Source organism: Podarcis pityusensis, assembly GCF_964106645.2.
Source record: "Podarcis pityusensis genome assembly, chromosome: 1".
Taxonomy (NCBI): domain Eukaryota; kingdom Metazoa; phylum Chordata; class Lepidosauria; order Squamata; family Lacertidae; genus Podarcis; species Podarcis pityusensis.
The window spans coordinates 56,762,414-56,780,297 of record NC_138028.1 but is presented as its reverse complement, the minus strand read 5'-3'; the positions used below and the strand labels follow the sequence as shown (position 1 = coordinate 56,780,297).

At 40.0% G+C, this 17,884-nt stretch overlaps 1 protein-coding gene across 3 annotated transcripts in view; it reads left to right on the top strand.

Annotated features, from left to right (window-relative positions):
* LDLRAD3 (low density lipoprotein receptor class A domain containing 3) overlaps positions 1-17,884 on the top strand; it is a 124,775-nt gene that overhangs the window by 57,477 nt on the left and 49,414 nt on the right. For all 3 annotated transcript variants that reach the window (XR_013980081.1, XM_080983861.1, XM_080983862.1), the window contains 2 exons: positions 5,904-6,029; positions 7,910-8,044. Coding sequence is in view for 2 of the 3 variants with exons in the window: in XM_080983861.1 (XP_080839987.1) it covers positions 5,904-6,029; positions 7,910-8,044 (261 nt within the window). In the remaining variant the exon portion in view is untranslated. The remainder of the gene's footprint in view (positions 1-5,903; positions 6,030-7,909; positions 8,045-17,884) is intronic.

Genomic DNA, 17,884 nt, shown 5'->3' with positions numbered 1-17,884 from the left:
GTGTGAGCATTTACAAGGCTCCTTCCTATCTCTACTGACCCAAGTCATCTTTTGCTTTAGGTAGTTGGCTAAAAGAGTATTCACCCCTTAGCCTCACTGTGAGAAATACAAGCTACCACTACTACTGTGGGCTTTTGATATTCTCTGAATAAATGAGCATATGGGAAATTATGTGCGCGCCCCCCCTTGTAGTTGTGCTGCTGTGTCACATTACAAGGTGCTTTTAAGCTAGTAACTCCATCAAAGCTGTCTGAGGCACCTGATGAATCAAGTCACATGGTGCTGATTTTATGGGAATTCTTCAACATCTGAAGAGTGCCTCTGCTGCAGCAGCACTGCTGGAGTTTGTTGTGGGCAGCCTGGCAGAGAGGGGTTAAGGATGAGTCACTGACATTGAAGCATTGCAGTTCTGTTCACAGGACAATGAGCCTGTGCACCAAGTGGTTGCTTCTGCATGAAAGGGGACCAAGGTTGTAATAGGCCAAATTCATCATCAATTATTATCTGACTGAGACTAATGCTCCTGATACAGCTTCTTCCTGATATTAACCCAGGGATCTCCTGAGGCAACATTCTTGTGTGACACAGTTCTGATAACTTTAATGCATAGTAGTTTACTCTTAGTGGTGATTTGTCACACTAACAGACAATGTTTAGGAGAATTGCTTTAGTAGTTGACATAGTTTGGTGGGAAATATTTGGACATCTAATTTCAAAGTATGTGTTACTGGCCCTAAGAGCTAGCAAAAATGACATATTACCCTTCTGGTTTTTCCAGAGATGTCTGTCCAAGTAGAAGAATAATACTCTATAATTGTCTGTGTACTTCATATTACATCTCTATGTTTCTTCTGCACACTTTTTAAAAAGTTTGTTGCTGGAAAAATCATAAAACAGATTAATCTTTAGAGAGAAGGAAAGTTATTTTTTTTATATATATGCCCTGAAACATAGTAATATGTTCCACTGCTAACCAAGGCAACAGTGTAGTGTTTGCCTTTTCTGTATTGGAACAACAACTACTTAGTTATAACAGAATGCGTTTTATGGAGAAATTTTACCCCCAGGTGGAAGATGACTTGCACAAAGGATCATAAAATAAACTGCAAGTGGAAAAGGTCATTGCATCATTAGATCGTGTTTAAAATGGCATGGTCATTTTTGTCTTAAAACAGAAAAGGTGTTATGAAAATAGGGGTGCTTTGTTAGTGATGGTGGCTTTTATGGTCCATGACGGATTCAAGTGCTGCTGCTCTGGTTTTGGCATAGCACTCAAGGATCTGCTGTAACCATTGCTGGATTGAAGTCTTTCCTTCTTTTCTTTCTCTAACATTTCCCTTCCATGGGTCTGAGGCAGCTTTCTGAGGCACCTGCTTAATGTTGTTGTTTAGTCATTTAGTCGTGTCCGTCTCTTCGTGACCCCATGGACCAGAGAACGCCAGGCACTTCTGTCTTACACTGCCTCCCGCAGTTTGGTCAAAACCTGCTTAATATACATATGGTAACAAAACCCAGTCATGTGCCATGGATGGTGCTTTCCTTGCTTCTTGCTTTTCCCTCTGTCTCCTTTCCTTGTCCTGATGCCATTTGTTCTTACACTATAGTGGGCTTATGTTAGTCATAGAATCCTGACTTCTGTGACTGTCACTGATGTAGATGTTCAGGGATCACAGAAGGACTGCTCTGTCATATTTCAGGCACCTGAGTCTTTAGAGCAGGGATGGAGAATCTGGTTTTCCAGAGGCCGTTGGCCTATAGTCCCCATCACTCCTAATAATTGGCCATGCTGTCTGAGATTGATGGGCATTGGGAGTCCAATAACATTTAGAGCATATTATAACTCAAATTCAGATCCATCAAATCACACCACGTGGCTGGTTATTGGTTGAGTGTACTCAGAACCACTTTACAGAAAGGGACCAGTGAAATCTGTTGCTTATATTAGGGTCACAAATGTGCAGTTAGCCATGTTACGATGTTATCTTCTACAAGGCTATTCCTGTAGGAGGAGGTTTGTCCTATGAGAGTCAACCAAGGCAACCTTACCATTGGATAACACTAGCTATGTGCTTGAGACAAGAGGTCATAGAATAGTTTCTTAGGTTTAGAGTAGTCTATACTGCTCTTATACCTACCCCACTCAACATTGCTTGTACAAGGAATTCTGCTGCTTTAGGAATGGTAGGGATTGAAAGGGATTGAAGGCAGGATGGATGTTGTAGAGCAGGTGTTGCCAACCTTTTTGGAGCAGTGGGCACATTTCGATTGTTGAGAAAGTGGTATGGGCACCAGTCACAAAATGTGGCTGCCATTGGGACAAGGCATAACACAACATGACTGCTGTAGGCATGTCCTAGCATAAAATTAGAGAGAGTACAGTCATTGCTTCTCCCTTCAGGCTCCCTGGACAACTATATTCTTGCTGTGTAAAGTCATCTATCTCCTGCAGATCCTGTATGTGGCGATCACACAATTCTGGCCCTCCTCCCCATGATGCTATTGCTATCGAATTACAGGGAGCACTCCCCAATACTGGGGAAAATATCCACACTCAGGCTTTCTTATGCATACCATAGATACACATCTCATGCACACTTACAGCATACTTGAGTGTAACCCCCCCTCCCAAGTACATTCAGAAAAATTCCTCTGTGGGTGAATGAAGTACCTGGCATTAAAAAAGCCCTACTCCCTCTAAACCCCCCAAACTGGGGGGGGGGGAGCAATCTGGTACATGTGAACACTATGCTGGTAATCTCTGCTGTAGACCTTCTAGCCAAGGTTGTATGCTTGTATGCTACCCACATCAGAACTGCTTATACATGAAACATGGACCTATTAAGGAGTGGAATGTTGTATGAATATGGCCTCAGAGTTCTTCATTGGGTAGTCAGGCTGCTCTAAGAACACTGATTTATTTAAAACCCTGGAGACAGTAGGATTCAGCGTTTGCAGTTTCCAAAAACTCAATGTAAAAAGACCATTCACTCTAAAGGATATATCAACTTGTTGCTTCCCACAAGGGTATTGAATGAGGTAGCAGAACTCAGTGTAACCACACATTCTTATTCATAGTTCAGTTTAATTTAAAATTTGGAAGAGAATTCACTATTCATACAGTATTTCTGTTTAAGAATTTTCCACTGCCAGAATTGGTATGTCATAGCAGTAACTCACAGATAATTTATTTTCCCGTCTCTTCAAAACGATGGCCTCCTATTTCTGAGTTGTCCTTGGTTCCTGGCCAGAAAAATATGGTAGTTGGTGTGCAAGTGACATTTAGTTGATATGTCTCATTTTCTGCTCTACAAGCCCAGCTAAGGACTAATGCATCTGCAAAGGGTGTGTGCCATAAAGGAATTGCATTACTTTGTTTTTGAAAGATAGTAAATCAGTTTAAGAGTTACTGTGGCTGCTTCTTAATAAAAATCCTTTATACATTATTACCTGCCAGCTGGAGAAGCCTTCAGTTCAATGGCAGTCACTTTAGCTCTGAAAAGGATATTTGTCCAAATGGTTGCTCAGCAAGCTCGGCTTTTGTCTTCTCCATAGCTTCTCTCTTTTTTCCCCTTGACCCTTCCTCCATTTCTCCCTTATTGATCTTCATAAACTGCATATTCACACATTCATGTTCATCACTGAGTGACTGCTGATTCATTTTGCACTGGTGAATTTACCATCTCAGATGAAACACCATAGACAGGACATATGCCAAATATAGTGGTTTTTCAAGAGAAGTATCACATATATGCTGCAGATCATTGACTGATACATGCAAATGTGAATCATCTCATTCCTCATTGGCAAAAACCTGGCTGTGTTCAGTTAAGCAAAACACAGGAAAGTCATCATGTTTGCTTTGGCTATGTTCATGTGCAGGTGGTACCCATACTTTGGTCTTGTTCTGTCTCTTTGATTGCATTTAGCATGTAGACTTATATGGCGTATATACTATTTTCAGTACATATGCAGTACAGAGAATTTCTTGCAACATTAAGACTGCTTCATCCAGCTGTACCTACAAGTCTCACCTTTAATTCTTCTGCATAGACTTATATAGTTGTGAGAGCTGGAGACAGAGTCTGTGGGCATAATTCTCTTTCTACATACTGATTATCTCCTGTTTAAGTCAGCTGAATAGAGCTTATGTTGCATGAAATTCTATATACTGCATATTCACTGATAATGCTAGTTAAGTAATATTACAGGGATTCTAGAGCATGATATCACACACACGGGGGGGGGGGGGGGCTGGCTCATTTTAGGCAGCCCTTGAAAACCTTTTTGTCTGGCTCACTTTTATCCGGGTTGGTATTTTATGTGTTTTATGTGTTTGGATGCATTTTAATTGTATTTTTATTTTATTTATATAATTGTTTGCTTAAAGTTGTAATCCATTTTGAGAGGGATTTTTACTGGGAAGGTGGGTTACAAATGCATTAAGTACATGAATCATATAATTAAGTCTCTTTCAGAAAAGTGGGTTCTTTTTCATGTGACCCAGGAAAGAAACCTCTTCGCTGTAGAATAAACCCATCTCTCAGTTCACTGCTAATGGATTACCTATGAAAACGTACTATTGTAATCTATCTCCTTGGTTTGTTTTAGCCAGTTCTGAATCCATTAAATAACTACACTTAAGGTTTCTAAATGATATGCTTTTGGGTGACTTTCTAGCTGTGATTTTGGAATAGAAGAGGAATGTGTCAAAGAGGCCAGAAGCTGTGCAGAACAGATCTTGATGAGGTGGTTTGAGAAATTTTCTTGATGAGCTTGAAAGGCTGTGGAAAAATAAAATGTGGTACAAAGGTTACCACTTTGTCTCTCAAATAATACATTTTTGGAAGGAGGATGTCTTGTTCGTGATTTTTCATTAGTGTGCCTTGTTCAAGGAACAGTGTAGTTGTGATTGCTGTGTGATGCTCTGCTGCTCCCAGTTCTTTCTGTTTCCCCCCCAAATCATGTTCTTATGCAGTGATTTCTGCAGCAACTAGTCCAGGGTTGGGAAATTCTGTTCCTCCAGGTATTGTTGACCAGTCAGTATAGCCAGTGGTCAGGGATGATGGGAGCTAGTCCAGCAACATCTGGAGGGACATGTTTGCTTTGCTTTACAGAGTCAAGGGTCTTTTTTGAAGTCTTTTTTTCATTAATATATAGCAAACAGTTTCGTATCTGTTGAATTGAAATCTTAAGTGCCAGGGCCTACAATTTAAGTTCCCACTTCCCACTCTCCATCTCTCCCAAACCAGCTCATCTGTCCCAAGGGAGAGACAGGTGGGCACAGGGCATATTCAAGCAGGTACACCCAATGCCTTCAGGCCTGTTCTAGACAGAAAAGATAGGCTTGCCTGTTTGGCTCTGAATGGCCAAGTCTCTTTAAACACTTTGATTATGCATCTGTCAAATAATCCCCAGCCTTGCTCCAAACTATGGAACTATAGAGTTGGGAAAATGGCAAAAATTCCTGCGCAACTGCTGTGAAGTTTCAGAGTCTGGCTGATTGTCATACTTGTCAGAAAACAGTGGTCAGAATGAAATCCTGGTGCCAATTCAAACACTGGGAAGTCTTGTGGGTTAAAACTGATTAGGAAATTTAAGGAAGCTTGAAATGTCTAGAACACCAATACAGTAGTGGCCTAGCCCTATGCTATATTGATGGCTTAAAAAAAAAAAAAACACACACACACACACACACACACACACCTGTGTATCACCAGCCAAGCAAGCAGAAGTGACTATTGCGCTTTGACATTAATTAAAATTGACTCTGGCTTTGACATTAATTCTGTTACTAAACATTTAAACTAAGCTTTGGAAACATCCTTATTGGAAGAAGTCTGAGACCCTTGTGACCAGTTCTGACAGAGGCACCACCCATACTTTCTCATTTTCTCCTCCTACAGCAAAAGCCAAATCTAAGTGTGGCTCCACCTTCTTCCCCTGCGCAAGTGGAATTCACTGTATCATTGGCCGCTTCCGATGCAATGGTTTTGCGGACTGTCCTGATGGCAGCGATGAAGAAAACTGCAGTAAGTAGCTTTCTACCTGTGGGCAGAAGGTTTCCCTTTTTTCATAAATAAAGTAATTAAATATATTTTATTAATACCTGAAGCCCAAATTCAGCACCACAATCCTTGCTGCTATTTACAAGTATCTGCATTTGGCTTTGTTAGTGGCAGAACCCATCAGAGGCAAACTGATTTTATAAATGGAAAACTCTCTCTAGAATAACATAAGCCCCAACACCTCTGGAGAATCCTGGAGTTTATGTAGATGAGTAGCTTATCTCTATTGCAGCTTTGCTTTTACAATCCGTGGTTGTATTCCAAGTTTACAAGGCACTTCTCTTTGTAGCTGATCTCTTTTAAATGTTAAGGTCACAATAGGGCAGCTCGTGAACAGGTGGAGTTCAGAATGATAATTCATACCATTTAAGTTACCTGTAAGGAACATTTCTTTTATAAAATAAGATTATTCGTTATTTTACAAAAGAAATGCCACAGTGTATAAAAGTGCATGTTGTTGGAAGTGGGTTGCTTTTTTTTTAAAGCCTCACTTATCTTTGCCACATAGGGGTCTTAATGACTGTCATTCTGTGCAATTCCATATTGCTATATTTCATTCTCTCCCCCCCATCTATCTCTGTTAACATTTCTTTCCACTGCATCTTCTGAGATGTCCCCTGAGTCATGTTGTTCCTTGACCTTGTCAACTAAAAAACAATGTATGTTTCTGTTTAGCCTTACAGAGGCAGCACAAATATGAAATACATTTTCCTCACGCCCGTTGTTGTTGTTGTTGTTAATATTTTTATTATTTTTATTTTGCTTTATATACCACCCTTTATCTAAAGATCCCAGGGGAGTGTGCAACATTAAGTGAATAATTTATGCAACATAATAAAATATAATAACAGTCCCCCCACGCATACACATTTAAGAAGCCATAGTTTATTTAGTGGCTGAAGGCCTGGGTAAAGAAGAATGTTGTTGGCTGGCATCTCAAGACATTTAATGATGGCACCATTTTATATCATCACGCAGTCTTTCTGCAGCTGCAGTTGGTAGAACTGTTGCCACTGTATGATGCATGCATGCATGTATGTATGTATGTATGTATGATACATTTTATGTACTGGTGAAGTGAGATTTTGGGTTGGTTGAAAAGAAAGCTGTTTGCCTGTTTGTTTATATATTTCTCCTGCCATTCTGTTTTCCCTCAATTGTTTTCTTTTAAATATTTGTTCTCTTGAGCCTCAGTCTCTGTCCTGTTTGCCATTTTGTTCTAGCTTTTGCTACGGCCTGCTGCTCACATTGCCATGCATCAGGAAAGTGCAGACAATATAAAAAATTGACATAGTGAAAATACAAGAAGTGGAGACAGGCATAAAGAGAGAAAGATGTGATTGTTTCAGATGCACATATTAAGATTAAGTTGCTGGATTGGTTTCAGTAGAACAAAGCTTTCTGTTCTGTGGAGCTCTGTGTTTCTTGAAAAGTGCCTTTCCCTAAGGAGCAAATGCTGAATGTATTGAAGTGTTGTCCTATGGAAACAGACAGGTTAACATTTGACTCGTGTATAGTGGTAGCTCTGTTGTCGAACGCAATCAGTTCTGGAAGACTGTTCGACTTCCAAAACGTTTGGCCACCGAGGTGCAAAGGACAGTCAGCAAAGTCACTGGAGGAAAAAGAAAAACACGCAGCAAAAGACGTTCGACTTTTGAGGCATGTTCGAAAATGGAAGCAAGTACTTCTGGGTTTTCGGTGTTCAAAGACCGAAACATTCGGCTTCCAAGATGCTTGAAAATTGAGGTACCACTGTACTGTATGGGATTTCCCTTGGAAATCCCTTGCCTATTTGGGTGAAGTCTCAAGTTTAGAGCAAAATGTTGTTCCTTTTGTTTTTACAGCAGCGAATCCCTTGATATGCTCTACTGACCGATTCCACTGCAGGAACGGCTTGTGCATTGATAAAAGCTTTATGTGTGACAATCAGGATAACTGCCATGACAACAGTGATGAGGATAGCTGTGGAAACCCTTCTGGTAAGTAGAATATGATTTTCACAGCCAGGTACTGAATTCTCTCAACCTCATTCTTAATTAACATTATTGCTTTCTTTGCCTGTGTTGAAACATTTTAGCATTCTATTATTATTATATAAATTATATTTAGGGCGTTCTGGACAAACATGTCTATCAGTTTTTGATTTTTTTTTCAGAGCAAGCCTCAACTTTTTTGTCAAAATAATATGCTATTTATCTCCCATAGTGTCTTCTCTGTGAACGTCACAAATTCTTGTAAGTACTGCATGGTGTGTAGCAGACATGTTGCCAGTTCCATAAGCGTGAAGATCATTTCCGATCAAATTCCCACCAGGAAGTTTCTTGGCTTCAGCAAGAGCTTTGGGAACTGTACACAAGGTGTCACAGTCAACAAACCCAGTGGCTTGTTGGTCCTTAGGACGTCGAAAAACAACATGCCCAAATGCCCCTGGAAGTTCAAAAGAAGCAAGGCATTAAGACAACAGCATTCACCTGCTTGTCACCAGTGTTTGGTATTCAGAGGGGGGGGGGAGGTTGTTGACCAGTGCCTAACCTTCAGAAAGCAACATCTAAGAGTCTGTCATACCCAGGTGTTGTGGAAGTGCAGTACAACTCTAAAATCAATGCCTAACCCTCAAAAAACCATGTCTACAACCTTTTGCGGGCAAGTGGCACATATGAAAGAAGGAGAGGAATTGGGTAGAACTGTCTTCAATATTTTTTAAAGGCTAAAACCCATGTGTTATCAACACAGGTGTTGTGGAGGTGTGTACTGTCTTTAATATAACTCTAAAACCAATATTGATAAAGAAGTGTGAAACTGAATAAAACAAACTGTTCCATATTAGTGCTGCCAGATTCCCAATTCTGAGGATTTTCTGTCACTTTGTGTAGGTTTCTAAATGTGACTCAAAGCAACAAAACATGTACAGACAAATTTAAAAGGGAAACAAACAGGTGTGTTTTAAAGATGCTTTATAATGCCATGTGCTATCCATGTGAATTCTAATATATACTTGCAGAATTTCTGAGACCCTGTGAAGAGAATAATTTTAACAGTTGTAACTAATTCACAGAAAATAACTTTGTTAACTTCTCTGGGGGGTTTTGGCTCAGTTTCACCATTTACAAAACCAAGTTGTTCACCCTCTCTTTACTGTTCAGGAGTCTCAGATGGAATACATTGCAATATACTTTTATAAAGTCCTAGTCAAATATACTGCAGAGAATCACAAAAGCTTTGTGGTTATGTTTATTTTTTATTAAGGTAGTTCATTACCTCAAAGCCATATATGGTCCCTTTCAAGCCTACGCCTCCTGTGTTCGTATACGTATTGCTATCTTAAGTTGTATGCTCAAATTGACTTTCTTCTGAGAAGTCCGTAGGTTTGCATTGTAAATCTTTTCTATTTCTTTACCTTATTTAAAATGAAGCGATTGCATGTTCGCATTATCCATTCAAGTATTTCCTTAAATTTAACAGTAATTCTATAGCCGCTTCATTTTTTGTTTCTCAAATGCCCCCCCCCCCCATTTGTGTGTGTGTGTTCTGGAAATAGTGTGTAAATAAAGTCCACCACAAAATCTGCTGTTGCATTAATCCCAACTTTCCTAGTGGACTTCTGTGCCCTCTCACATGCTTGTTAAAAGCTCTTCTTTCTTTTAACCCATTTGACTACTGTGAACTCATTTTCCTTTTATTGCTGTGCTTATTGGTTCCTTAACTGACTCTGAATGATGCTTGCAAAGTGCCAAAGCATGGTAATATCCCCACAATGCTGTTATTAGTTTAATGATAGCATTGTTGCCCAATTACAGGCTGGGTGGTCTGCAAGCCTCATTAATTGTTAGTTCGAGTATTCTATTACCAGGCTTTGAAGACATTCGCCTTCTGATTAGCATTTTGTCTGCACTCAAACCTTTTCCAAGGAAAGAAGAAAAACCTGGCTATTAACCCCACTTGGATCTGCTGAGACTGCAGTCTGGCCTTCAGTGACTACCTTCTTTTAGCCATTTTCCAGTTGCTTAAGGCAGGAGGGATAAGTGATCCATTAAAAGATGCAAGTTTAGTGTTTGTGATTACGCTCAAGTCAGCGGTTCTCTAGTCTCATGCTAACAGAAAGATTGCAGAATCCGATAATGGTTATTGCAGAGCCCTCAACCAATTTGCATGTTACCCATTCAGGCAAGTCCTTCAGCATTTGATGTTCAACACAATCCATATCTCTTCTATTTCTCACATCTTTCCCAATACCAAAAGTAGGTGCCAAACTTATTAAACTTTTCCTGAACACATACTTTCATTTTTGCTTGATAGCGTTAAGAGGAGATAAAACATGAAATTAAATTTCAGAAGTCAGACACATCTCCTTCTATCTTAATACTTATGGAGTATCCCAGCCCAAAGTCTTGTGTTTTCTGTTGAAGATGCTTATAGTCTGATATTGGCCTTTCTTAAGGGCCATCCATCAAGATCTCATCTCTACATTATTTTATTTATAAAAGTATTTATATAACTCCAACTTACATAAAATGCCTTCTATATATATGTATCCTTTATGTGTATCTAAGGCATGTGTGGGTTAAGTCTTTTAAAGCTTCATGGTTTTGTATTATTTTCATGATTTGAAACCAGAGCATTTTAAACCTCTAGTAGCTGCTATATTTTATGTTGGCTTTGGTCTCTAAGAGCAGGCACACACTGTGATATTATTTGATTTTGTAGGACATGAATAATGGTTTCTGGGTTAAGACTATTCAAGGTATGAGTATGCAGCCTTCTCACCAGAAGGAGATGGTGGGAATCATTTCTAGCTGACACTGTGGATTTACTCAGAGGAGTTTGCCAAGGGAACCAAAACCCTCCCAACAAATCTGGGAGCCTTTTCATATATTTTTCATCTGCATGAGCAATCTTCCCTGATAATGTGCTTATGTGGGCAGACCATATGCATGACCTCCACCTTCATCCAGTCTCTGACCACTCTTGACACCACAGGATTGGTGCCAAAGGTTTTGATGGTGTCAAAGCATTACCAAGGTGAAACGAAGTGCAAAGAAACAAGACCGGGATGATTCTTTGAAGAATGATGGACTGTGTACTTTGGAGAACATTTTGACATCTTACTTTCTCTTTACTTTTTCTCAACCAAGAGCGAAGTCAAGCAAGAAGTAATTCGTTAGTACATTACAGGATAAAAAGTACAACTTATTGAAGACACTTCCTATTAGTTCACCCATTGCAATACTAGTTTCCTCTTCAGCTCCTAAGATATCAAAAGTGAATGGTTCAATCCAGAAACTCGACAGTTTACTGAGAAGAAAATGAACCAGGATCAGAACCCTGCTGTGCGGTGGATTCTAGAAATGCCTGCCAAATAGTGCAGGCACATCCTGATTTGCAATGAAATACTCCAGTGTCTTGTTTCTAAAATGGAAATGGCTTCTAGCGCACTCTGACTCACGTTGAGCCTGTAACCAGTCCTTTACACACAGCAGATTGAAATATCCTTAAGCTCACATGGCTGCAATATTGCTTAGACTTCCTGATTCCTTACAGCCCAATTCTGGCTGTGCTAAGTTTCCTTTTATTGAGTCTGTCTTTGGCTTGTTATTTACGTATGCTGTAAACTGAAGCTTAACGTGCAATTACTGTACATCAGCTTAGTCCAAATGCAAACTACATCTGGAGCTTAATAGTTAAAGGCAGACTAAATAAAAAGCAAGAAAATTCTTGAGAACAGATACAAATGAAATGACACCAAAAGCTTAATTAAAGCAAGCCTGTGCTTGTGCATATTTTAGTAGCCACAAATAGCTTGCTTATAGCATCTGGTGCTCAGAAGTAGCTTCCAGAAAGTTTAATCAGCTGGATATAACTTTTCCTGATAAGTTATTCTCTTGCCTATTCCACTCATTTTTTCCACAGTAAAATGTACTTCAGTAGTCTTTAAAAGAATAAGTGATTTTATCATTTTAGGGGACATCTTTTACAAGATGCAAAGCAGATGCCTATGATGAGCTAGTAATTGAATACCATTGTGCAACTATCTTGCACTTGGAGTTGTTTTATTTATTTATTTTACAAAAAATGTCAATTACGCATTCAGTTTTGCAATCTTGCTTGATTTAGAAAGGTGAATAGTTCCGTGTTAATTGGAAAAAAGTGTTCGCTGAAAGCAGGGAAATTTTGATTTGATGGCTCACTTGTCTTGGATAATTCTTTATGTGGTTCCATGCACACTTTTTGTAACCTTTCCTCTCCCCTCGAAAGAATTCATCTCCACAATGCTGAATTTACTTACTTACTCCTTTCCAGTTCATTATTTCCATAAAAGATCAAAATTGAGTTCATTAAGTGGGGCACACCCACCCCCAGTTCCTTATTTGTAATTGTAATCTGAGTTCATCATATACAAACACTGTGCAAAAAATATGGTTTTGATTGGAGAACGTTATTGTGGATCTTAAACATGTGTTTATGACATGGGTTAGATTAAAGCTTATTTTGTATTCTTAGTTCCTTAGTAACTAAACTGCTCTGTTTCAGACTTTTGTGTTATCCAGGAACTGAGAACCAGCAGCTAATTTCTGCATCATTTCTCTCCTAGGTTTTGTAATTATCTGCTCTATCAAGAGAGTAAAGGGAAAGGTTGATTTGTGTCTGGAGATGAATGCTTGCCTCCTAACAGGGTTTGCCACATGTGTTGGTTGCCCACCTGTGTACCCCCAACAGCCTCAGTTTGTCTTGGGATAAGATTGTTGTAGCAGGATTAGAGAACTGCTGGGGCTTCTATTATTGATATCCCCACATCTATATATGTATGTATGGCTTGGTTCTCTGCAGCCTCTTCTCTCAAGCCCTTGGAATTTTAAACAAAGTTGGATGGAGTGCCTTAGGGGGCATTATGGATTGAAATTCCTCCCGAATGATGTCACCTACACTACACAAATACTCTGGGAATGGGATTTTCTGAAGGCCTGCTACACGTAGGCTAGTTTTCAGCAAGCTTTTTTTCTGCCAAAACTCACTGGAAGTCAGTACCAGCACCTCTCAGGTGAGCTCCATTGCTATTCCAAGAGAACAAGGGTGTTCATGGTGAGTTCCGGCACTTCTTTTTCTAGAAAAAAGCTCTCAGGCTAGAAAAAAGTTTTCAGGCTTGACCCAACAATGAATCGTGAACACCTGACCTAAGTGTTCACTACCTAGCTCTTGCTTTTAGGCAGTAACTACAGAGAGGCCTGCCATGCCATTCACGCTCCTCCTTATCCCAGTGGGTCACAATGAGTCAAGTAGTGCTCTTCAACTCCTCCTTTAAAATCCTCATTTCAGACGTGCTTGAACACCTTGGCAGCAAGGTGACCTGCTACTGCTAAATAGAAATCTGTTTCAACTTCTTTGCCTTGACCCACCCTTACTGTACAGGAGTTGGGTTTGATACCATGCAGTTTACTGGATCCTTCTGCTTGCTACCAGGTTTGTTAAACCATTTAGAGTCTTACTGTCGATGGAAACATCAAACTGGTCTTCTGGCAATTAGTAGTAGTCTTTATTACTTTATTTTACACTGAAAATAAACTGTTCAGATCTTCCCTTATGCATTCATTGAAATGTGTAATGCATACATTTTATTTAAATTTGATTCAGCTTTCTTCACTAACAACAGTTTTTCAATAACTTTTTAAACTAAGGCTACCGCTTCAAATCTAGATTGTTCTTCAGAAGACAAAGCAGCTTTGAGCCTGAATCCAGGTGCAGTTGGCAAAGAGCCATACCACAAAGCTGACCACTGTAGCTATCTGGGTGCATTTCACAGAGAACAAAACTGAGTGGGCTACTGTGCTTCCTATAAGTGAACCCTGTAGAATAGCAGTCAGGGAACAGAAAGCTTCCAGAGCAACTGCCTGCAAGGTACTTATGATCTCATAAGGGGTTGTCAGTTCAGACTTTTCATTGCACTAGATTTCACACCAAATAAAACCTAAGTGGATTTTAATATATGCAATATATTAAACTGATTTGTGCTAATGTAATTCTGGTCATTGTGTGCCGATGGGAATGAGTAATTGTTGGCATCCGGCATAAAATAGTACTATCTCTCCCCCTCCTTTCTGGTTTAGAAACTTGCCTTAAATATAGGAAGTAATAATAAGAATCTACTACTTGCATATTATGGTTTTCCCCCTTAGGGAGCTTGGGATGTGTATGCTGTGATACGACTTTGAGAAAGATAGGAATTCAAATAGTTCCTCCTTTTATCATTTGCTTTCCCCCATTTAGTTTGGTTAATTGGTAAATCAATTAAAAACCTCTTGCTATATTAAAGTACCTCTGATTAATTAGGAAATGGGCTTTTTAAAACAGTTAATACAAGTATGTAGGGGGGAAATGCGAATGTCCCACACCATTTTCTCTTTCACGCAGGAGGAAATGCTTCTTTTAGTATGTTTACCTGATGCATTGCATGAATGCATAATATAAAAACAAAGTAAAAATGTGTTTTACTTCAGAACTGTTTTATTAACATGCATACTTTTGAGATATACTCAATTTATTATTCATTCATTAATCCCACGCAGGGTGCAGCTCTGCGCCCACTGGCTCACTAGCTGAGTGGTCTTAGGATGAAGTAGACCCTGCTAGCACAACCACAAATGGAGAACTGCTACCTTCTGCCAGAAACGTACTCATGGAAATGACACAAAGCACTGCAGAAAAGCTTTGACAATGGATTTTCACCCATGGATCCCCCAAAATGGAGTGAAGTAATGGGTGGCATTGGAGAGGAACACATCCATAGGCCCCCTGATTGCACAAACACACCCACAAGAGGAGCAAGAAGTTATGTCTGGATAGACCTGGCATAAGTAATTCTCCTCCCCGTGATTCCAGTAGGAGATTACAGGGTAAAATGGAGGTTACTCCTCCTGCCACACTTTCCCTCTGTTTCTCCCTTCTGAGCTGGGGATTACTTGCAGTTGCGGACATTCTGCAGCTGTAGTTACAGGGATTTCCCCACCCCTTCCAGTGGAAAATATGACTACAGGATTATAGGATAAAATGATTCTCAAGGAGCTGGAGTTTCCTCCCAGATGAAAAGTGCACAACACAATGGCCAATACAGTGGTACCTCAGGTTACAAACACCTTGGGTTACAAACACTTTGGCTTACAGACTCATCCTGAGGTAAGAACTTTACCTCAGGATGAGAACAAAAATCGTGCAGCGGCGGCAGTGGGAGGCCCCATTAGCTAAAGTGGTACCTCAGGTTAAGAACGGTTTCAGGTTAAGAACGGACCTCTGGAAAGAATTAAGTTCATAACCAGAGGTACCACTGTACTAACAACGTTTTGCATTGCTTAGTGTTACGTCTGAACCCAGACAAAATTGGTTAGTCTTACCTATTGTTGCAAGCAGCCAACTTTAAACAATGATTTATGAAGCTGACATGTTTAATGAAGCACATTCAGACATGTGGATGTTGATGTATTTTAATCTTTTTTTTTGTTTACTGTTAATTTTAATTAGCTATTAGATGTTTTAAGTAGTTGTTTTTAATCATTTTTAACCAATAATTCAGATATCCTTTGGAAACTGCTTAAAGGTTTTATTCTAATCAAGTGGAATATACAGTTTGTTCAATAAAAATAAACCAAGATTAACCAGTTTTTTAGGATTCAGATGTGGACTTTGCACCATTAGAGGTAGGGTTGATATCAGCCTTACCTCTAATTGTACAAAGTCCACATCTGGATAATAAAAAAATGGTTAATCTTGGTTTATTTTTAGCTTTATTGCACAAACTGTATATTCCACTTAGTCCTTAGTTATGCTTTGTGATAGGCAGCAGTTGCCCCATTCCTCCCAGGCAGTGTCAACATCCATGTTACACCTACTAGTATATTTTGTTAAGACATCTTCTTTTGGTATAGGAGTATTCACACTTTTTAGTAAGAGATTGCTATAAGTTGAAAGCTCCAACTCTCACATGCCAATAGAAGTTTGCATATTAGGTTGCCTAACCTAACGTCTCAGAATGCAACACACATTTCACCATTTAACAAAGATGTAGAATGGACTTGATTATGGGAACCCTTGCTGGAATTTTCTTGATATTTTGATATGTTAGATTACACCTATGAGCACTGCTGTCTGTGTTAGTACAGTCTCTTGGTTAACAAATGCACATCACACCACAGGTTTCCTTTTGGAAGAGAGCTGGTTCTCAGCAGGAGAGAATCCAGTAATAGAAGCTATGAAGACATAGAGTTTTTCCACTTACTCCCAGTCATTTATCAAACCAACAGTCACACTGAAGCTATGAACACAAAAGGGTAAAGGTGGGGGTTCTTTGCTTTATTGCTTGTTCTATTCCTTACCCTTCTCCATCACTTCTAAGCAACAGGAGATGAAAGCTTGATGCATGGTGATTAATGTTCCGTCTCCTGCCTATTTGGTGATCTCAGTAAGGTGTTTTCTGTCAAAGGCCGGTGGCATGTAGAATGCTTAAATATTCCCGAGACTGTATGATCATCTCTGTGTGAACCAGTCAACCAGATTTGTTCCCTTCCAATATCAGGCAAGAGCAGTCAAAAACCTTAATGGTTTTCTGAATGGCTCTAATGCACCAGAAATATTATGTGGTAGCTATTTCAGTAAGTTAGCTGTCGGAAGGTTGCTTAGAAGAGTTGTGGCCACATAGTGTATCACAGATTGGGGCTGGGTGTCTCCTTTCAGTCTTGGGCAGAACAGGCACTCTTCTGTCTTAAAAAAGACCCTGAAGAAACTCACCTATCTTTCTTTGTCAGGAAGAAAAATATGGTCCACTGGTGCACTAAATGCTTACAGCTATTCAGTACATTCTACTGCCACAGTGCCCAGTCTCTCCTGAAGTAAAGAGGGATTAAATGTCCTCTTGCCATGTGATATACATTGGCGAGGATGGGTGCTTGCTGTACTGTAATTCCTGCTGCTGTCAAAGCAGCCTGTGTGCTGGATCACTGCATAATACTGCTCATATTTTCAACATATGTTCTGAAGTCTTGATGAAGCGCCATAGGTGTATAAATTTCTGTTTGAAGATCAGTTGTTCACCATCTGACCTGCACAGTGGGAATGAAATACTGAGCTGTTCCACTTGCTTTCATCATGACTCATGCTTAATGAGTATAATTGAGAAGGAAGTAGACTGGGTTAAAAATAAAAACAAAATGAACAGTGGAATAAAAGAGACATTTGCAACTCAGTTCTGACAGTGTCATGGCCTTTGCTTGGAGCTTCGAGAGCTTGGAATCGGAGGAGGAGGATGAGCCAGCTGAGTCAAAGGCCGCTGGGTTGCTGGCTAGGAACATGGATCAGGCTTCCAACATTGGACTTGAGGCCCCTGAGCCTGGATCTGGCAGGCAAGATTCTTCAGAAACAGCATCCATTGAAACAGAGCCGTGACATTCAGGAATCCCCTTTCCCTGAGCCCCAAAGGCAGTGTGCCTCCTGACTATCATATCTATCCAGTGATGCTAGGAGAATGCCAGGTGGGGGGTCATAGAGAGAAGTGCCAATCTGCAGACCAGGGGGTTGGCCCTTTAAGAATTGACATCCTTCAAGCAAGTGAGCGGTGCTTAGAGAGGGTAAAGTGGATGTAGGTCTCAGGTCTCTTCAGTCAGTCTTCAAGTTGTTTACTAAGAACTTTCCATGGTGCTGCAGCCACTGGCTTGCCATGCCTTGTGAGTTCCGGTCAGCAGCCAGATCAGGACTGCCAAGATTAAGGGCTCATAATTATGGTTTGGCATGATGTCTGAATTGACAAACCATGGTTTGTATTTGGCTAGCAACCCAAAAAC